The following is a 19,140-nucleotide window of genomic DNA, read 5'->3' as shown; positions in this document are numbered from 1 at the left end:
CCCCCCCCATATTGTCCCCACATTGACGCCCATGTGGTCACACCTGCCCCCCCCCGGCGCCAAATCCCCCCCTCCACTCCCTATGGGGTCACACCTACCCCATATTGACACCCCCCCCCCCCATAGCGCCACAACGGGGGCACACTGCCCCCCCCCCCCCAGAAGCCCCCCACCCCATATTGGCCCCATATTGACCCCCATGGGGTCACACTGCCCCCCATTGTGCCCCCCCCCGTGGGGTCACACCTACCCCATAGGCGACCCCCCCCCCCCCCCCCCATAGCGCCCCAATAGGGTCACACTGCCCCCCATAGTGTCCCCCCCCATAGTGTCCCAACCCCCCCCCCCATAGTGCCCCCCAACCCCCCCCCCATATTGGCCCCATATTGACGCCCATGGGGTCACACTGTCCCCCCCCTGCCCCAAATCCCCCCTCCACTCCCTATGGGGTCACACCTACCCCATATTGCCCCCCCCCACAATAACGCCCCAATGGGGCCACACTCCCCCCCCCCCGGGAAGCCCCCCCCCATATTGGCCCCATATTGATGCCCATGGGGTCACATTGCCCCCCCCCGGCCCCAAATCCCCCCTCCACTCCCTATGGGGTCACACCTACCCCATAGCGACCCCCCCCCCCCCCATAGCGCCCCAATGGGGTCACACTGCCCCCCCCAGAAGCCCCCCCCATATTGGCCCCATATTGACCCCCATAGGGTCACACTGCCCCCCCCGGCCCCAAATCCCCCCTCCACTCCCCATGGGGTCACACCTACCCCATAGTGACCCCCCCCTAGTGCATAGCGGGGTTACAACCCCTCCCCCCCCCCCGACCCCAAATCCCCCCTCCATAGGGTCACCCCCCCCCATATTGTCCCCACATTGACGCCCATGTGGTCACACTGCCCCCCCCCCGGCGCCAAATCCCCCCTCCACTCCCTATGGGGTCACACCTACCCCATAGTTACCCACCCCCCCCCATAGCGCCCCAATGGGGTCACACTGCCCCCCCCCAGAAGCCCCCCCAGCCCCCCCCCCCCATATTGGCCCCATACTGACCCCCATAGGGTCACACTGCCCCCCATTGTGCCCCCCCCGTGGGGTCACACCCTACCCCATAGTGACCCCCCTATAGTGCCCCCCCCATAGTGCCCCCAACCCCCCCCTCCATAATGTCCCCCCCATAGTGCCCAAACCCCCCCACCCAGTGTCCCCCCAATAGGGTCCCAACCCCCCCCATAGTGCCCCCCCTCGCCATAGTGCCCCCCCCCCCCCATAGTGCCCCCCCCCATAGGGTCCCCCCTCCCCATAGTACCCCAACCCCCCCAAAGTGCCCCCCCCCACCATAGTGCCCCCCCTCCCCATAGTGCCCCCCCCATAGTGTCCCCCTCCCCACAGTGCCCCCCCCACCATAGTGCCCCCCCTCCCCATAGTGCCCCAACCCCCCCCATAGTGCCCCCCCCATAGTACCCCCCTCCCCATAGCGCCCCCCCCATAGCCCCCACCCTATAGCGCCCCCCCCTATAGCGCCCCCTCCCCTATAGCGCCCCCCCCTCCCCCATAGCGCCCCCCCCTATAGCGCCCCCCCCCCTCCCCCATAGCGTCCCCCCCCCCCCCATAGCGCCCCCCCCCTATAGCGCCCCCCCCCCTCCCCCATAGCGTCCCCCCCCCCCCATAGCGCCCCCCCCCCCCCCATAGCCCCCCGCCCCTATAGCGCCCCCCCCCCCATAGTGCCCCAACCCCCCCCCCTATAGTGTCGTCGTCCCCCCCCCCCCCTTCCTGCCCCCCCCGCTGCTGCCCATGGGGTTTTCTGAGCGCACGGAGCGGCGCCGCGGGGTACAAAACGGTGCGGGAGGTTTTTATTGCCTTTAGAAAAGAGAACACTTAAAAATCACCGACAGCGGTGGGGGGGGGGCACCGTGAGACCCCCCCCAGCGCCCCCCCCCCCCCCCATCACCCCCAGCCCTTCGTGCTCACACCTTTATTTACATCTCTCGTCTGAAAATCAGCGCAGCGATGACGGCGGGGGGGGGGAGGAGGGGAGATGGGGGGGAAGACGGAGTGGGGGGGGGGGGAGGGGGGTACCATCGCCCCCCCCCCCCCCCCGAATTATGGACCCCTCCCCACACTGAGGTTCCTGTGCTGGGGGGGGCCGCACACACACACGTGCAGTTCCCTCCTCCGCCGCCAGGGGGCGCCGTCGCGATTGGGGCTGAGCGCCGCGCCGTGGGGGCCGCTCTGCCCCGCTGCGCCTCAGTCGCTGTCCGAACCCACGGCGGAGGAGCCCTTCCGCTTCCGCTTTGTGGGTTTGGGTTTGGTGTCCTCCTCCTCCTGCGGGGATGGGGGGTAATGGGGGGGGTCCGACCCCACATACACAGCCAGGGGTCCCGGCCCCATAGCGGGGACACAGCCCCATAGGGGGGGCACACAGCCCTGTAGGGGGCACACACAGCCCCACACCCACCACCAAAGGGGCCCAGCCCCATAGCGGGGCACACAGTCCTATAGGGAGCACATACAGTCCTATAGGGGGGCACACACGACCCCATAGGGGGGCACACAGCCCCACACCCACCAAAGGGTCCCATAGAGGGGCACACACAGCCCCATAAGGGGGGCACACACAGCCCCATAGAGGCACACACACAGCCCCACAGGGGGGCATACAGCCACACACCCAACAAGGGGTCCTGGCCCCATAGGGAGGCACACCACCCCATAGGGGCCCACACAGCCCCATAGGGGCATACACAGCCCCACACCCACCAAGGGGTCCCGGCCCCATAGGGGCCCACACAGCCCCATAGGGGCCCACACAGCCCCATAGGGGCCCACACAGCCACACACCCACAAAGGGGTCCCGGCCCCATAGGGGGGCACACAGCCTCCCATCCACCAAGGGGTCCTGGCCCCATAGGGGCCCACACAGCCCCACACCCACCAAGGGGTCCCGGCCCCATAGGGGCGCACACAGCCCCATAGGGGCGCACACCACCCCATAAAGGCCCACACAGCCCCATAGGGGCCCACAGCCCCACACCCACCAAGGGGTCCCGGCCCCACAGGGAGGCACACCACCCCATAGGGGCCCACACAGCCCCATAGGGGCGCACACAGCCCCCCCCCTCACCGAGGCGCTGCTGGACGCCGACTCCTCCTCGTTGTTGGGGGGCTGCGCAGCGCTCTTGCGGCTGCGGGGGCTGGCGAGGGCGGCCTTCCGGCGGCTCTTGGGGGGTTTGCTGGACGAGTCCTCGTATTCCTCAGCCAGGGAGAAGAGATCGCTGAACCTGGGGGGGGGGGGTGGTGGTGGTGAGAGGGGTTGGGGGGCGGCTGCGGGGTTGGGGGGCGTGGGGGGGGGTCTCACTTCATCTTATGTGCCTCGTCGCAGCTGGCCTGGACGTGCTGCAGGGCCTGCAGGATGGGCGTCTGGCTGAAAACTGCAGGGGAGGGGTGAGATGGGGCTGAGGGTGTGGGGGGGGTCCTCCAGCCCCCCCCTCTCCCCCCACAGCCCCACGGTACGCACAGTTCTGCTTGGTGTTGGCCAGGTTGAGGCGCAGGCTGTCCAGGTGCTCCAGGATCTGCTCCAGGGTGAGCTGGGCCAGTTTGCTGCTGGAGCTGCGCAGGCTGGGGGCAGAGCGCGAGCGCCCGTTGGTCCTGCGGGGTCGGCAGCCATGGACCCCTCCTCCTCCTGCACACCTCACCCCCCCCCCCCCCCCCCCACCCCACCCACCCCCCGGACCCCCTCCCCACCACCGCTCCTCTGGGATGCGCTGCTATGGGGCTACGCGGCCATGGGGACACGGCTGGGGATGGATGGGCAGGGGGACGCACTGCCATAGGGACACACAGCTATGGGGATACGCGGCCATAGGGACAGCCCTGGGGACATATGGCCATGGGGACACGCAGCTATGGGGATACGCAGCCATAGGGACAGCCCTGGGGACATATGGCCATGGGGACACACAGCTATGGGGATACGCGGCCATAGGGACAGCCCTGGGGACATATGGCCATGGGGACACACAGCTATGGGGATACGCGGCCATAGGGACAGCCCTGGGGACATATGGCTATAGGGACACATGGCTATGGGGATATGTGGCCATAGGGACAGCCCTGGGGACATATGGCCATGGGGTCACACGGCTATGGGGACACAGAGCCCAAGGACACATGGCCATGGGGACACACTGCTATAGGGACACACAGCTATGGGGATACGCAGCCATAGGGACAGCCCTGGGGACATATGGCTATAGGGACACACAGCTATGGGGATATGTGGCCATAGGGACAGCCCTGGGGACATATGGCTATAGGGACACACAGCTATGGGGATACGCAGCCACAGGGACAGCCCTGGGGACATAGGGCTATAGGGACACACAGCTATGGGGATACGCGGCCATAGGGACAGCCCTGGGGACATATGGCTATAGGGACACACAGCTATGGGGATACGCAGCCATAGGGACAGCCCTGGGGACATATGGCCAATGGGTCACGCGGCTATGGGGACACAGAGCCCAAGGACACATGGCCATGGGGACACACTGCTATAGGGACACACAGCTATGGGAATACGTGGCCACAGGGACAGTCCTGGGGACACATGGCTATAGGGACACACAGCTATGGGGATACGCAGCCATAGGGACAGCCCTGGGGACATATGGCTATAGGGACACACAGCTATGGGGACACAGAGTCCAAGGACACATGGCCATGGGGACACAGGGGCCATAGGGACACAGAACCCAAGGACATATGGCCATAGGGACATACAACCATGGGGACACCCAGCCATGGGGACAGCCCTAGGGACATATGGCCATAGGGACACCTGGCCATGGGGACAGACCTGAGGACATATGGCCATGGAGACACACAGCTATGGGGATACAGAGCCCAAGGACACATGGCCATGGGGACAGCCCTGGGGACAGCTGGCCATGGGGACATACAGCCATGTGGACATACAGCCATTGGGACATACAGCCATGGGGACAGCCCTAGGGACATATGGCCATGGGGACAGTCCTGGGGACATATGGCCATGGGGACAGTCCTAAGGACACCCAGCCCTAGGGACACATGGCCATGGGGACAGTCCTAAGGACACCCAGCCCTAGGGACACATGGCCACGGGGACATACAGCCATGGGGACATACGACCATGGGGACAGCCCTAGGGCCATATGGCCACAGGGATGGTCCTAAGGACACCCAGCCATGGGGACATATGGCCATGGGGACAGTCCTGGGGACATATGGCCATGGGGACAGTCCTGGGGACATGTTGCCATAGGGACAGTCCTAAGGACACCCAGCCCTAGGGACACATGGCCATGGGGACATACAGCCATGGGGACATACGACCATGGGGACAGCCCTAGGGCCATATGGCCACAGGGATGGTCCTAAGGACACCCAGCCATGGGGACATATGGCCATGGGGACAGTCCTGGGGACATATGGCCATGGGGACAGTCCTAAGGACACCCAGTCCTGGGGACACATGGCCATGGGGACAGTCCTAAGGACACCCAGCCCTAGGGACACATGGCCATGGGGACATACGACCATGGGGACATACGACCATAGGGACAGCCCTAGGGCCATATGGCCACAGGGACGGTCCTAAGGACACCCAGCCATGGGGACATATGGCCATGGGGACAGTCCTGGGGACATATGGCCATGGGGACAGTCCTAAGGACACCCAGTCCTGGGGACACATGGCCATGGGGACAGTCCTAAGGACACCCAGCCCTAGGGACACATGGCCATGGGGACATACGACCATGGGGACATACGACCATGGGGACATACGACCATGGGGACAGCCCTAGGGCCATATGGCCATGGGGACAGTCCTAAGGACACCCAGCCCTAGGGACACATGGCCATGGGGACATACAGCCATGGGGACATACAGCCATGGGGACATACGACCATGGGGACATACGACCATGGGGACATACGACCATGGGGACATACGACCATGGGGACAGCCCTAGGGCCATAATGGCCACAGGGATGGTCCTAAGGACACCCAGCCATGGGGACATGTGGCCATGGGGACAGTCCTAAGGACACCCAGCCACGGGACCCCCCCCCACCCAGCGCAGCCCTCCCGCTCACCTCTGCCTCTTCCTGGGCAGGCTGTTGTTCTTGATGAGCAGCGCCTTGATGTGCTCGGCCAGCAGGTCGTCGTGCTTCAGCCCCCAGTGCCGCAGGATGCTGGTGGTGAACTGATCGTCGGGGTGGCACGGGCGGCTCAGCACCATCTTCACCATCTCCTCGCTGGGCCTGCAGTGGGGCAGCAGTGGGGCACAGCGGGAGGCGGCTGAGTGCCCCACTGCAGCCCCGCGGTGCCGTGGGTTGCAGCACCGGGCAGCACTCACTTCTCTCGGCGCAGCTGCAGCAGCAAACAGGACAGCGCCTCGGGGTGCTCTGCAAGGAGAGGGCGAATCAGCAGCGTGCAACACCACCGTGCAGCAATGCATGGCGGCACACAGCACCGTGCAGCAGTGCATGGCGGCACACAGCACCGTGCAGCAGTGCACAGCACTGTACCATGCAGCAATGCATGGTGCTGCACTGCACCACCCACGCACCACTGCACCATGCACAGCACACAGCACCATACCATGCAGCATCATGCAGCGTCACACAGCACTGCATACCGTCCCATGCAGCATTGCACACTGTGCCACACAGCGCTGCACCATGCAGCAATGCACAGCACCATCCGTCGCAGCACTGCACAGCACACCGTGCAACACAGCAGACCGTGCAACACAGCACACCATGCAACAATGCACACCATAGCACCATGCAGCACATCACTGCCCCATGCAGCACAGCATGCAAGCACAGCACAGCATGCAAGCACAGCACAGCATGCAAGCACAGCACAGCATGCAAGCACAGCACAGCACAGCAGCATGCAGCACAGCACGATGCAGCACAACATAGCATACCATGCAAGCACAGCATGCAAGCACAGCACCATTCCATGCAGCACAGCACACCATGCAGCACAGCACACCATGCAGCACAGCACACCATGCAGCACAGCGCCACTGCATGCAGCACAGCGCCACTGCATGCAGCACAGCACAGCACACCATGCAGCACCATTCCATGCAGCACAGCACACCATGCAGCACAGTGCCACTGCATGCAGCACAGCACAGCACACCATGCAGCACAGCACAGCATGCAGCACCATTCCATGCAGCACAGCACAGCATGCAGCACAGCACAGCACACCATGCAGCACAGCACAGCATGCAGCACCATTCCATGCAGCACAGCACAGCATGCAGCACAGCACAGCATGCAGCACAGCACCACAGCATGCAGCACCATTCCATGCAGCACAGCACCACTGCATGCAGCACAGCACCACTGCATGCAGCACAGCACAGCACACCATGCAGCACCATTCCATGCAGCACCATTCCATGCAGCACCATTCCATGCAGCACAGCACACCATGCAGCACAGCACACCATGCAGCACAGCACACCATGCAGCACCATTCCATGCAGCACAGCACAGCATGCAGCACAGCACAGCATGCAGCACAGCACCACTGCATGCAGCACCATTGCATGCAGCACAGCGCAGCGCTCACCTTTGTACTTGAGGTGCTGCAGGATGGGGATGATGGCCTCCAATGGGATGCTGTGCGCCAGGAAGAGCTGCCACGTGCAGTACTGCTCAAAGGTCTCCCAGTCCAGGCTCTGAACTTGGGGGGGTGGTGGTGGGGGGGGAACACAAACGAGCTGCTAATTAACGGGCTCAGGCCGCTGCCTGCAGTTTGTGCAACCACAAAGCCAGGTCGGGGCGACGGGAGCTGTGCCACAATGGGTCCCAATGTGGGGGGCACAGAGCTGTGGGGGCTCTGCAAAGCCACAGGGATGGATGGGGAGGTTCATAGGGCGCCCCCCCCCTCGTAGGTGCAGCACTCACTGAGGATGTTGAGCACGGAATCCTTGCGGAACATGACGAGGTTCCCCATCATCACGTGGCAAACCAACTCCTGCAGCTGCAGGGAGAGCACGGGGTCAGCATCACTGCTCCGCGGGGAGCACCGCAGTGCAAGCGGGGAGCCGGGAGGGAGCCCAGCACTCTGCGGGCTGCAGGTGGCTGCAAATTGAGGGCTGGGACCCCCAGGAGGGGGTGTGGGGGGGTCCCAACCCCTCTCAGGAGGACGGTTGTCCCCCACAGGGCGGTGACGCACTGAACAGGTTGCCCAAGGAGGGGTGGATGCCCCATCCCTGCAGGCATTCCAGGCCAGGCTGGATGTGGCTCTGGGCAGCCTGGGCTGCTGGTTGGCGACCCTGCACACAGCAGGGGTTGGAGCTGATGGGCATTGTGCTCCTTTGCAACCCAGGCCATCCTATGAGTCAATGATTCTATGGGTTCTAATGGCGCCCTATGGGTCCTAATGGCGCCCTATGGGTCCTAATGGCACCCTATGGGTTCTCTGGGCAGCCTGGGCTGCTGGTTGGCAGCCCTGCACACAGCAGGGGGTTGGAGCTGATGGTCACTGTGGTCCTTTGCAACCCAGGCCATGCTATGAGCCAATGATTCTATGGGTCCTAATGGTGCCCGACAGGTCCTAATGGCGCCCTATGGGTCCTAATGGCGCCCTATGGGCCCTAATGGCGCCCTATGGGTTCTCTGGGCAGCCTGGGCTGCTGGTTGGCGACCCTGCACACAGCAGGGGGTTGGAGCTGACGGTCACTGTGGTCTTTTGCAACCCAGGCCATGCTATGAGTCAATGATTCTATGGGTCCTAATGGTGCCCTATGGGCCCTAATGGCGCCCTACGGGTCCTCTGGGCAGCCTGGGCTGCTGGTTGGTGACCCTGCACACAGCATGGGGTTGGAGCTGATGGTCATTGTGGTCCTTTTCAACCCAGGCCATCCTATGCTTCTATGATATGGGGTGCGCTGTCACTGCTGGGCAGAGCATGGTGGGGAATGGGGCAAAGAATCACAGGAAGCAATGAAGGAATTGCAGAAGGGAGGGGGGAGGAAATGCTGGGATTTGGGAAGAGCTGAGCCTCTGCCCAGCCCAGGATTGGGGTCGGGGTACGGTGATGCACTGCAGCCCCACACAGATGGGGTTATGGGGCACACACTGCGCTCCGCATGAGCCCAAACAGTGGGGATTCTGACACACAGCTCTGCAGCCGCAGCCGTCCCTTGGATGCAGCTCAGGAGGAGGAACCCAGAGGGTGAAGGGGGCACACAAAGGAGGGGGGGTTTCAGCCTCCTGGGAGTGCAGAGCAATGGAACGCAGCTCCCCCCTCACCTGTGCTGAGTCGATGACAGCCACGATCATATTGAGCAGCTCACCGCTGCGCAGCGTCTCATCCGGGAACTGCGGGAGGGCAGAGCAAAGCCCGGGTCAGGGGGGGCCTCGGGAAGAGGGGGGGGCACAGTGCTGTTGTGGGGATCCCTGCGCTCCCCCCCAGCACTGCTGGCAGCTCCGTGCAGAGCTGTGAGCAAATGCAGCATCAGTGGGGGGGGGGCAAAAGGCCGTGGGGGAATCGGGGGTGGAGCTCAGAGCTGGAGGGGTGTGGGGGGATTCTGCTGCTGTGTGCAATGTCACCTCTCCCAGCCCCACTGCGCAGTGCTGCCCTTCCACACCTGTGGGGCATGGGGCCATACAGGGCTGTATGGAGCCATACGGGGCTGTATAGGGCTGCACGAGGCCATATAGGGCCATACAGGGCTGTGTGGGGCCATACGGGGTTGTATGGGGGCTGCATGGGGCTGTATGGGGTGGGGTGAGGGATAAGCATTGCTTTCAATGCAGCCATATGGGGCTGTATGGGACCATATAGGACCAGCCAGGGCTATATGGAGCCATATGGGGCTGTACAGGGCTGCACGGGGCCATATAGGGCCATACAGGGCTGTATGGGGCAGGGTGAGGAATGAGCACTGGTCTCAATGCAGCCATACGGGACTGCAGGGGGCTGTGTGGGGCCATATGGGGCCATACAGGGCTGTATGGGGCAGGGTGAGGGATGAGCACTGGTCTCAATGCAGCCATATGGGACTGCATGGGGCCATACAGGGCTGTATGGGGCAGGGTGAGGGATGAGCACTGGTCTCAATGCAGCCATATGGGACTGCAGGGGGCTGTGTGGGGCCATATGGGGCCATACAGGGCTGTATGGGGCTGGGCAACGGATGAGCACTGGTGTCAGTGCAGCCATATGGGACTGCATGGGGCCATACAGGGCTGTATGGGGCAGGGTGAGGGATGAGCACTGGTCTCAATGCAGCCATATGGGACTGCAGGGGGCTGTGTGGGGCCATATGGGGCCATACAGGGCTGTATGGGGCTGGGCAACGGATGAGCACTGGTGTCAGTGCAGCCATATGGGACTGCATGGGGCCATACAGGGCTGTATGGGGCAGGGTGAGGGATGAGCACTGGTCTCAATGCAGCCATATGGGACTGCATGGGGCCATACAGGGCTGTATGGGGCAGGGTGAGGAATGAGCACTGGTCTCAGTGCAGCCATATGGGACTGCAGGGGGCTGTGTGGGGCCATATGGGGCCATACAGAGCTGTATGGGGCAGGGTGAGGGCTGAGCACTGGTCTCAATGCAGCCATATGGGACTGCATGGGGCCATACAGGGCTGTATGGGGGAGGGTGAGGGATGAGCACTGGTCTCAATGCAGCCATATGGGACAGCAGGGGGCTGTGTGGGGCCATATGGGGCCATACAGGGCTGTATAGGGCTGGGCAATGGATGAGCACTGGTGTCAGTGCAGCCATATGGGACTGCAGGGGGCTGTGTGGGGCCATATGGGGCCATACAGGGCTGTATGGGGCAGGGTGAGGGATGAGCACTGGTCTCAATGCAGCCATATGGGACTGCATGGGGCCATACAGGGCTGTATGGGGCAGGGTGAGGGCTGAGCACTGGTCTCAATGCAGCCATATGGGACTGCAGGCGGCTGTGTGGGGCCATATGGGTGAGGGTGACGGACGACCATCGGTCTCAATGCAGCCGTATGGGACTATATGGGGCCTCATGGGGCCTTCGAATCAAAGCAACCCCACACCCCCTATCCCCACAGCCCCGGCAGACCGGCGCCCGCCCCACCTCGGTGTAGATGGACGGGGTGAGGTAGCAGAGCAGCCGCACGTCGTCCTCCTGGCAGGCCTTCATGTCCATCATCAGACACGTGTGCAGGTCCCCCAGCTGCGTGGCCTGAGCGAAGGACTCATACAGGTTCATCTTCCCCGCCGCTGCTTTGCTGGGTTTGGGGGGGGGGGAGAGTTTTGGGTGAGCGGCAGTGTGTAGGGCGCAGAGTGGGGTCCCCCCCCGCCCCGCTGCCTACCTGGCTTTTAGGTAGTAGAGGAGGTGGTATCCGATCTTGGGCTGCTTCTGGTAGAGCTCCGAGAGGAGATCCAGCAGCAGGGAGAAGCCGCTGTTATCCTCCTGCATCTGGCACAGGTTCCTGGGGGGGGAGGAGGTGGTGGGTAGGATGGGGTATCGGGGTGGGACACAATGGGGGGGGGTGTTCGGGGTGGGATATTGGGGGTGGGATATTGGGGGTGGGATATTGGGGGTGGGATATTGGGGGTGGGGTATTGGGGATGGGGTATGCAGTGGGGATGGGATATTGGGGATGGGGCACACAGTGGGGGTGGGATATTGGGGATGGGATATTGGGGACGGGGCACACAGTGGGGATGGGATATTGGGGTGGGATATTGGGGATGGGACATTGGGGATGGGATATTGGGGATGGGGCACACAATGGGGATGGGATATTGGGGTGGGATATTGGGGGTGGGATATTGGGGATGGGGCACACACTGGGGATGATCTATTGGGATGGGATATTGGGGATGGGGCACACAATGGGGATGGGATATTGGGGGTGGGATATTGGGGATGGGGCACACACTGGGGATGAGATATGGGGATGGGATATTGGGATAGGGCACACGGGATATTGGGGGTGGGATATTGGGGGTGGGACACAATGGGGATGGGATATTGGGGGTGGAGCACACACTGAGGTCAGGATATTCAGGACAGGATATTTGGGATGGGGCACACACTGGGGATGGGATAGTAGGGATGGGATACTGGGGATGGGATTATTGGGGGTGGGACACACACTGGGGACGGGATATTGGGGATGAGATATTGGGGTTATTGGGGATGGGACGCACACTGGGGATGGGACATGGGGATACTGGGGTGGGACGCACACTGGGGATGGGATATGGGGATGGGACACACACTGGGGATGGGATATGGGGTGGGACACACACTGGGGATGGGATATGGGGATACTGGGGTGGGACGCAGACTGGGGATGGGATATGGGGTGGGACACACACTGGGGATGGGATATGGGGTGGGACACACACTGGGGATGGGATATGGGGTGGGACACACTGGGCATGGGATATGGGGATACTGGGGTGGGACGCACACTGGGGATGGGATATGGGGTGGGACACATACTGGGGATGGGATATGGGGATGGGACGCAGACTGGGGATGGGATATGGGGTGGGACACACACTGGGGATGGGATATGGGGTGGGACACACAAAGGTCCTGTCAGGGCCATCCCAGCAGACAGACCTGAAGATGAGGTAGAGCGGCTTCCCCACCGACTCCTCCAGAGACCTGCAGGACAAAGGCAGCGCTCAGAGCCCCACGGCTGCTCCCAGCAAACAGGGGCAGAGCTGTGGGACCCCGGGGCTCAGCCCCAACCGACGGGGCGATGGGAACGGTCCTAAGTCGGCCCCAATGCTCTGCTCCCAGCCCAGCCCCAACAGCACCCGGCAGGGGGGGGCACAGGGCTGCTTTGTGAGCCTGGCACCGACTGCCCCGGCTGAAGGCAGCTCTGACACTGTGGCTATGGGATGTGCTCCCCGCTGACCGCCGGTGAACCCCGCAGGGCTGCTGCCTTCAGCACAGCCTTCTGCAAGATGAGGAAGAAGGGGAAAAGCCCCGGGGTGAAAGGATGAGACGGAGGGGGGGGGTAAAATCCTCACTCCTCTGTGATCTCCTCCGGCAAAACCTCCCCGCGGAAGTGAGCCTTAAAGAGCTCCTGGAGGCAGGAGGCGAGCACCGACAGCTGCTCGGAGTCAAAGTCCTCCTGGGGGGGGAGAAAGGAAGGGGTGAGGAGGGAGGGATGCTCACAGCCTGCACGGGGACACGGCAGCACTGCTGGGAATGGCCCTGAGCTGCAGTGAGAGCTGCAGGGCTGAGCGGCAGCGGAACCCCCCCCCATGCAACACTGCCGTGCCCTGCAGCTGCAACCCACTGAGCTCAGCCCTGCAGAGGGCCGACACGGAGCCTGTTACCTCCAGGACTTGATCCACGATTTCCTGCATGACCTCACACTGAGCTTCCGTATCGCTGGAGCAGAAAAACAAGAGGAAATCCAAGTTAGAAAGGAAGATACTGAGAGAGCGCAGGGTGAGGGGGGCTTTGTGCTGAGCTGGCTCTGCTTGGGAGCCCCCAAGACCTGGGGGGGGCTGAGGGGGGGGGGCTGAGGGGGGGTTGGGGGGGGTGGCCCTGTGCTGGTGCTGGGAATGCACAGCTCCAAAGCACAGAATGCAGAGATGGAGCCCTGGGGGAGCTCAGCTACTTACAAAGCACCCCGGGATGCCTGCAGCAAGCCAAACAAATGGAGCGACTGAAAGCAGCGGATTAAAGGCGCTTACAGCCGTAAGCCATAAATTAGGTTAAAGCGGCCCGCTAAGCCAAGGCCTGAAAAGCAAGAGCTGCTGTTGGAGCCTTCCTCAGGTGGCGTTAATTCCAAGGCCGCTCAGAGCAGAGATGGGGAATGTGCAGATATGGGGAATGGGGACAGCCCACGCAGGGATGCACCCACAGCCCCCCGCTGCCCCATTGGTCCTCCAGCAGAGGATGGAGCCCAAAGCCTTCTGCCCCCCCAGCACCGACGCAGAGAAGCAGCCAAGTGCTGCTGTGCCCAGGCTGAACCCGCAGGGCTGCGATAGCTCCGAGAGGAGCAATCAGGGCTGCATTACAGCACTGTGAGGTCCGGAATGCCGCCGCCCCAAAGCGGAACATCGCAAACCAACCTCCCCTTCTGCAGCTGCAGAACTTTATCCTTCAGAGACTCATCCAACTGGTCCAGGAACGGCGTGATGTCCACGGGTTCCTCCACGATGGTCTCTTTGATGGGATGAAACCTGAACTCCCTCTTCTTCCCTGCAACGAAGGATGCATCCCTGCGATCGCCTGCAGCCCTGGGGCCGTCCCCATCGCGGTGTGGGGCCGTGCAGGGCTGCGGGGTGGGACGTGAGGGGTGTCCCAGTGCAGGGTGCAGCTCCCTGCCTCACCCCTGCGACGTGGCTGTGCTCGGGGGGCAGGAAGGCAGCAGGGGATGCAGGCAGAGGGGTGCACAGAGCTGTGCTTGCATTCAGCCCAGCTCCCACAGGCGGTGCTGTGCCCATCTCCATGTGCACGCACACACATACGGGTTGCTCACTACCCCCATTCAGGACTGACACCCCCTGTGGGTTCCCCACGCCCTCACCCATCCATCTCATTCTGGGCCATAGAAACCAACTGCAGCACAGCCCAGGGGTGCCAGGGACAACACAGAAGCCCTCATAAAGGGAGCTGTGACGATGAGGTGGGGGCAAAGGATGGGATCCCCTCTGCAAAAGTCTCTGCACGCAGCCTCTGCCCCTGAGCCCCATCCAACTCCTGGGACAACCGAGGGCAGTGCCACATCCCACATCCCATCCTGGGGCTGTGGTCCCTCCCCACTGCCTACAGGAGCAGCAGAAGCCCCCAGAGCCCGACCACCAGCACCAGGACCCGCTGGAGATGCCTCCTCCAGCCCCAGGGAGCCAGCAGGATTCCAGCCCTGCGCACCCTCCTCAGCCCCACGGCTCCGAGAGGGGCTCACAGAGGCCTCCAATGAGCGTAATGAAAACCGTGTGGCTGAGCAGTGAGAAGCCTGAGCCTCAGCAGCAGCAGCTGCCTGAGAACAGGGACAGCCCGTTCCCAAAGAACCCCCAGCACAGCTGCAGCAGGGACTGCCCGTCACACAGAGCGGGCTGTCGGAGCAGGGAGGCATCCAGAGAGGGCTGTGGGGTGGAGAGAGCTACGATGGATGCTGCTGAGCCGTGGGGCAAAGCAGCACGCGAGGAGATGAGGCCAACAACTCTCCTCTGGGTGCAGAGCTGTGCCAGCCCTGCAGAGCCCAGCGTGCAGCAGAGCCCAGCGTGCAGCAGAGCCCAGCGTGCAGCAGAGCCCAGCGTGCAGCAGAGCCCAGCGTGCAGCAGAGCCCAGCGTGCAGCAGAGCCCAGCGTGCAGCAGAGCCCAGCGTGCAGCAGAGCCCAGCGTGCAGCAGAGCCCAGCGTGCAGCAGAGCCCAGCGTGCAGCAGAGCACGGGGCTGAGCACCTCCTGCAAAAGGAAGTCTGGTTGTTGAGATGCACGTCTGCTCGGAGCTCAGGAATCCCCAGTGCTGACGGGAAAGGGGCTGTGCAGGAGGCGGTGCTCATGGATGCTGCCTGGGGCTGTTGCAGCACTGCTGCTCACACCCTGCGGCCCTCACCTTTGCTGTTCAGGTCCTCTTCATCATCACTGAACGCGGCCTCGGCGTTGTCATAGCAACTGTCATCTTTGTCTGACATGTGATTGTCCATCTCCATGGAAACGGGCTCCTCGATTTTGACTGTGGGTAACGAATGCAAAGGCGTGAGAGCAGACACAGGATGGGACGGACGGCTCCCGGCACAGCCGCAGGGCAGGCCAGGCTCTGCCAACGGGCGCTGCATAGGGTTGGGGTGCAGAGCAGCTCTGCAAAGGGCAGAGAGCTTCAGGGCGAGTAATGCAGCCTGCACGGCTCATCCTGGGACCTCATGCAGCTCCATGCAGCCGTCCCCGTGCGGTGCAGGAGGGCTGCATGGAGCGGCTCAGCACCCCGTGGGGTTGCTGGGGGGGGGGTTCAGCTGCAGCACATGATGTTATGGGGAAAGCAGCCGGGCTCACAGGCACCGTCCTTCGGTGGGGCTGGCAAAGCAGCAGCACTCACTCCAGTTAAACACAGGTCGCTCTTTGTTTAACCTACCTAAGGCTGATCAATGAGCATACACAGACAGAAGGGTAAGCGCCTCCCACGGAGCAGAGAGAGGACAAGGCAGTGCGTGCCTTTAGCACGCTGCAGGGCTCAGATGAGGGGGGACCACGGGCATGTGGGCACACAGAGCTCCCCCCGGAGCCCCACTCTGACCTCCCAGAGGCAGCGGTGCTCTGGGACAGCACTGCTGCGCCCCCCCACCCCCTCATTACCTTCAATGGGGGGCGAGGGGGAGCTGCAGAACTCCGGGAACTTCTCCCTCAGCATGGCTCGGAGCTCCTTGTCCAGCTTGGGGTTGTCAAAGAGAGGGGCCAGGTGGCTGTGGGAGGAAGGGGAAGGGATGCAAAAAAGAGCTGCGATGCTTCCCTGCTTCCCTGCAGAGCTGAAGCCCCACGGTAAGGCCCCACAGTAAGGCCCACCAGACCCTCCAGCGCTGCCCCCCCCCCCCCCCAAACCCCAACCACAACCCCTGGCAGCCCTGGGGGTCGCCCTCCTGGTCCCATCAGGTTTGCTAAGAGCAGAGCCAGGGAGGGCGGCGCGTGGCAGCTCTGCCCGTGCAGCAGAACCCAGCGGTGCCTTACGCGAGGACGCGCTTCTCCACGATGTGGGTGAGGGAGTTGAAGACCCCCTGCCGAACGTGGGCTTCCAGAGGGGGGTAGAAGTTGGGAATGATCTGAAAGGGAGAGAACGATGGCATCAGTGCCTTCCAGGACACAGCCACCTCTCCAGCTCTGCCTGTCCGGAAAGGCCGGAGGTGCCCAAAGTTGGCCTGGATGGGTTCTGAGCAGCCAAAGGAGCTGTGGGTGCCCCCGTTTGCTGCGGGGGGGCTGCACGAGATGGCTTTTAAAGGTCTCTTCCAACCCCAATTGCTCTGTGATGCCACGAGCCCCGCTGCTCCTGATTGAGAGGGGTGGGAGAGCTGAGTGCGGCATGTCGGGAGCAGCCCATGCTTGGTTCCCTGCCCCACAGAGCAGCCTGCACATCAACCAGGGGTGAGAAAACCACACCGGTGCTGCCTGGGGGGCTGCAAAGGGCCCTGGAGGGGCTGCAAAGTGCTCCGAGCAGCAGCTGCAGGAGAGGGGGGGATAAGAGATGGGAGCCCGGACAACACTCAGCTCCGTCCACACGCAGCTCTCTGCTGCGGGAGGGAAGAGAAGACAACTCCCTGAAATGAGGGTCAGCCCGGGAACCTTCCACCCAGATCCTGAGTCGGCTGCTGCTGCTGTTGGACACGTACAGCTCTGCTTCCAAGAACTCCATCAGCTCTCCCTGGAACCCAAGGACCAGAACCAGCCCTGGGGGGCACAGCCCCACACCCGGCCCAAGGACGGAAGGAGGATGAAAGGACGGCTCGGGCTGGGGAACATCGCATCCAGATTGTGTTTACCCCCTGGGGACGACGCTGGGCCAAGCAGTGCGTTCAGTCCTGCTACAGGGGAACAATTCAGAAGCCTTTTTCCTAATCCTCACCCTTCTGGAAGGGTTTATTTGCAGGGTTGGGAAGTTTTGCATGCGTTCCCACAGTGGCATTCCCACTAACGAAGGACACATGGGCCCAAACTTGGTGCTGCAGAAGCAGCCCCGGACCAGCAGCCGTGTCGGTTGGTGGCTGCTTTGTTTGTGCTGCAGGGTGAGGCTGTGCAGCTCCGGGGGTGGCACCCGGCACGGCGTGGGGAGGGGGACGTGGCTGCAGCCCCCAAAGCAGCCGCGTGGACGGAGCAGCTCACCCGGCACATGAAATCCAGCAGCGTGGCGGTGATGGCGGGGTGAGGCTTCATGGAGTGATGCATCACAAGGATGGCAGGCTCTGGTGGAAGAAAGCGGGGAGAAAAGTGCTGAGAGCCCCACAGGTGCCCACAGCCCCTCCTGCCGCCCCACAGGTGCGGAGGTTACTTCTGGCTCCTTGCAGCCCCGCTCTCATCCAGCCCCTAAATAACAAGCAGGCTTCGGGTGCTCCTGCAGAGCCCATCACAGCAGCCCCCCGTGGGCTGGAGAACCCACGGCAGGAGGCTGATGCTCTCTGGAGACGATGCGTTGGGCCCTCCCCACCCGACCCCACTGTCTCTGCCAGCCCTGAAAGCCACCACCCCCTCCTCCCACCCCCACAGTACCTATATTCATGATGCTGTCCTTCTCGGGGTTGAAGAAGAGCCAATCGTAGAACAGAGCCAGTTTGGCATTTGAAGCAGCAACGTTGGACTGCAGAAGGAAAGAAACAAACAGATTGGATTCATGGGTGAGCTTTCAGACCAGGTGGGGAAAAGTCCTGGAGCCAAAGAGCAGAGCAGAAGCGGAGGGGCCTCGTGCAGCACGCGCTCCTGCACAGACCTTCGAGGCATCCAAGATCTGCACGGCACGTAAAGCAAAAGGGCGTGATGAGCTGGAAGGTGAAGCTGGGAAAGCTGATCCCAAAGGATCTAAAGCACAGCAGAGCCAGGGCTGGAATCCAGAGCGTGCAACAGCCCCACGTCACCACTGCTCTGCAGCTCCCGATCCGTAACTCACAGCACCACGGGGTCACCCCAATGCAGGACGGGATCCCCCGCAGCTCCCAGCCCGCCACGGCTTTTGGGATCGCAGGCGTGGGGCTGCGGGGGGAGCGGGGAGGGCTGTCAGAACTCACCGTGCAGGTGGTGAGCAGCCACCCGATGATGGCCCAGCGGGGCAGGATGTCGGAGCTGAGCACCTCGTTGGACGGGTGCACCACGCCGCAGATGTAACGGATGAGGTCGCAGCGCAGGGATTGGCTGTCGGGGGTGGACAGGTACAGCCTCTGGAACCAGTCCTGGTACCGCTTCTGCTGCCCGAACCGCACCTGAAGGGGGAGGGCGAAGGGCAGGCTTTGCTCAGGGGGCGTCCAAAGCCCCTCTCAGGACCACCCGCCCTGCAGCAGCACACAGCCCGGCCACGGGGCGGGGGGGGGGGGAAGGAGGTGGGGGTGGATCTGCACAGCTGTAAGCACAGATAAGAGCTCCTCCGTGCTGTCACCGAGCAGCTCCTG

The 19,140-nt window shown here is 62.9% G+C and overlaps 1 protein-coding gene across 3 annotated transcripts in view; it reads right to left on the bottom strand.

Annotated features, from left to right (window-relative positions):
* Positions 1-1,837: 1,837 nt before the first annotated feature.
* INTS3 (integrator complex subunit 3) overlaps positions 1,838-19,140 on the bottom strand; it is a 32,407-nt gene continuing 15,104 nt past the window's right edge. For 2 of the 3 annotated variants that reach the window (XM_025143500.3, XM_046904030.1), the window contains 21 exons: positions 18,763-18,954; positions 18,251-18,338; positions 17,867-17,946; positions 16,721-16,812; positions 16,352-16,458; positions 15,615-15,734; positions 14,127-14,256; positions 13,383-13,437; positions 13,071-13,174; positions 12,655-12,699; positions 11,390-11,509; positions 11,152-11,305; positions 9,337-9,405; positions 7,987-8,062; positions 7,649-7,762; positions 6,411-6,459; positions 6,148-6,315; positions 3,524-3,654; positions 3,365-3,437; positions 3,131-3,287; positions 1,838-2,331 (listed from right to left, as the gene is read on the bottom strand). In XM_025143500.3, the coding sequence (XP_024999268.1) occupies positions 2,254-2,331; positions 3,131-3,287; positions 3,365-3,437; positions 3,524-3,654; positions 6,148-6,315; positions 6,411-6,459; positions 7,649-7,762; positions 7,987-8,062; positions 9,337-9,405; positions 11,152-11,305; positions 11,390-11,509; positions 12,655-12,699; positions 13,071-13,174; positions 13,383-13,437; positions 14,127-14,256; positions 15,615-15,734; positions 16,352-16,458; positions 16,721-16,812; positions 17,867-17,946; positions 18,251-18,338; positions 18,763-18,954 (2,202 nt within the window). In that variant the 3' untranslated portion in view covers positions 1,838-2,253. The remainder of the gene's footprint in view (positions 2,332-3,130; positions 3,288-3,364; positions 3,438-3,523; positions 3,655-6,147; positions 6,316-6,410; positions 6,460-7,648; positions 7,763-7,986; positions 8,063-9,336; positions 9,406-11,151; positions 11,306-11,389; positions 11,510-12,654; positions 12,700-13,070; positions 13,175-13,382; positions 13,438-14,126; positions 14,257-15,614; positions 15,735-16,351; positions 16,459-16,720; positions 16,813-17,866; positions 17,947-18,250; positions 18,339-18,762; positions 18,955-19,140) is intronic. The other variant, XM_025143501.3, reaches the window with a different exon arrangement.

The sequence above is a fragment of the Gallus gallus genome, chromosome 25, assembly GCF_016699485.2.
Source record: "Gallus gallus isolate bGalGal1 chromosome 25, bGalGal1.mat.broiler.GRCg7b, whole genome shotgun sequence".
NCBI classification, from domain to species: domain Eukaryota; kingdom Metazoa; phylum Chordata; class Aves; order Galliformes; family Phasianidae; genus Gallus; species Gallus gallus.
Note: the sequence above shows the minus strand (reverse complement) of the source record. Positions and strands in the feature narration are given on the sequence as shown.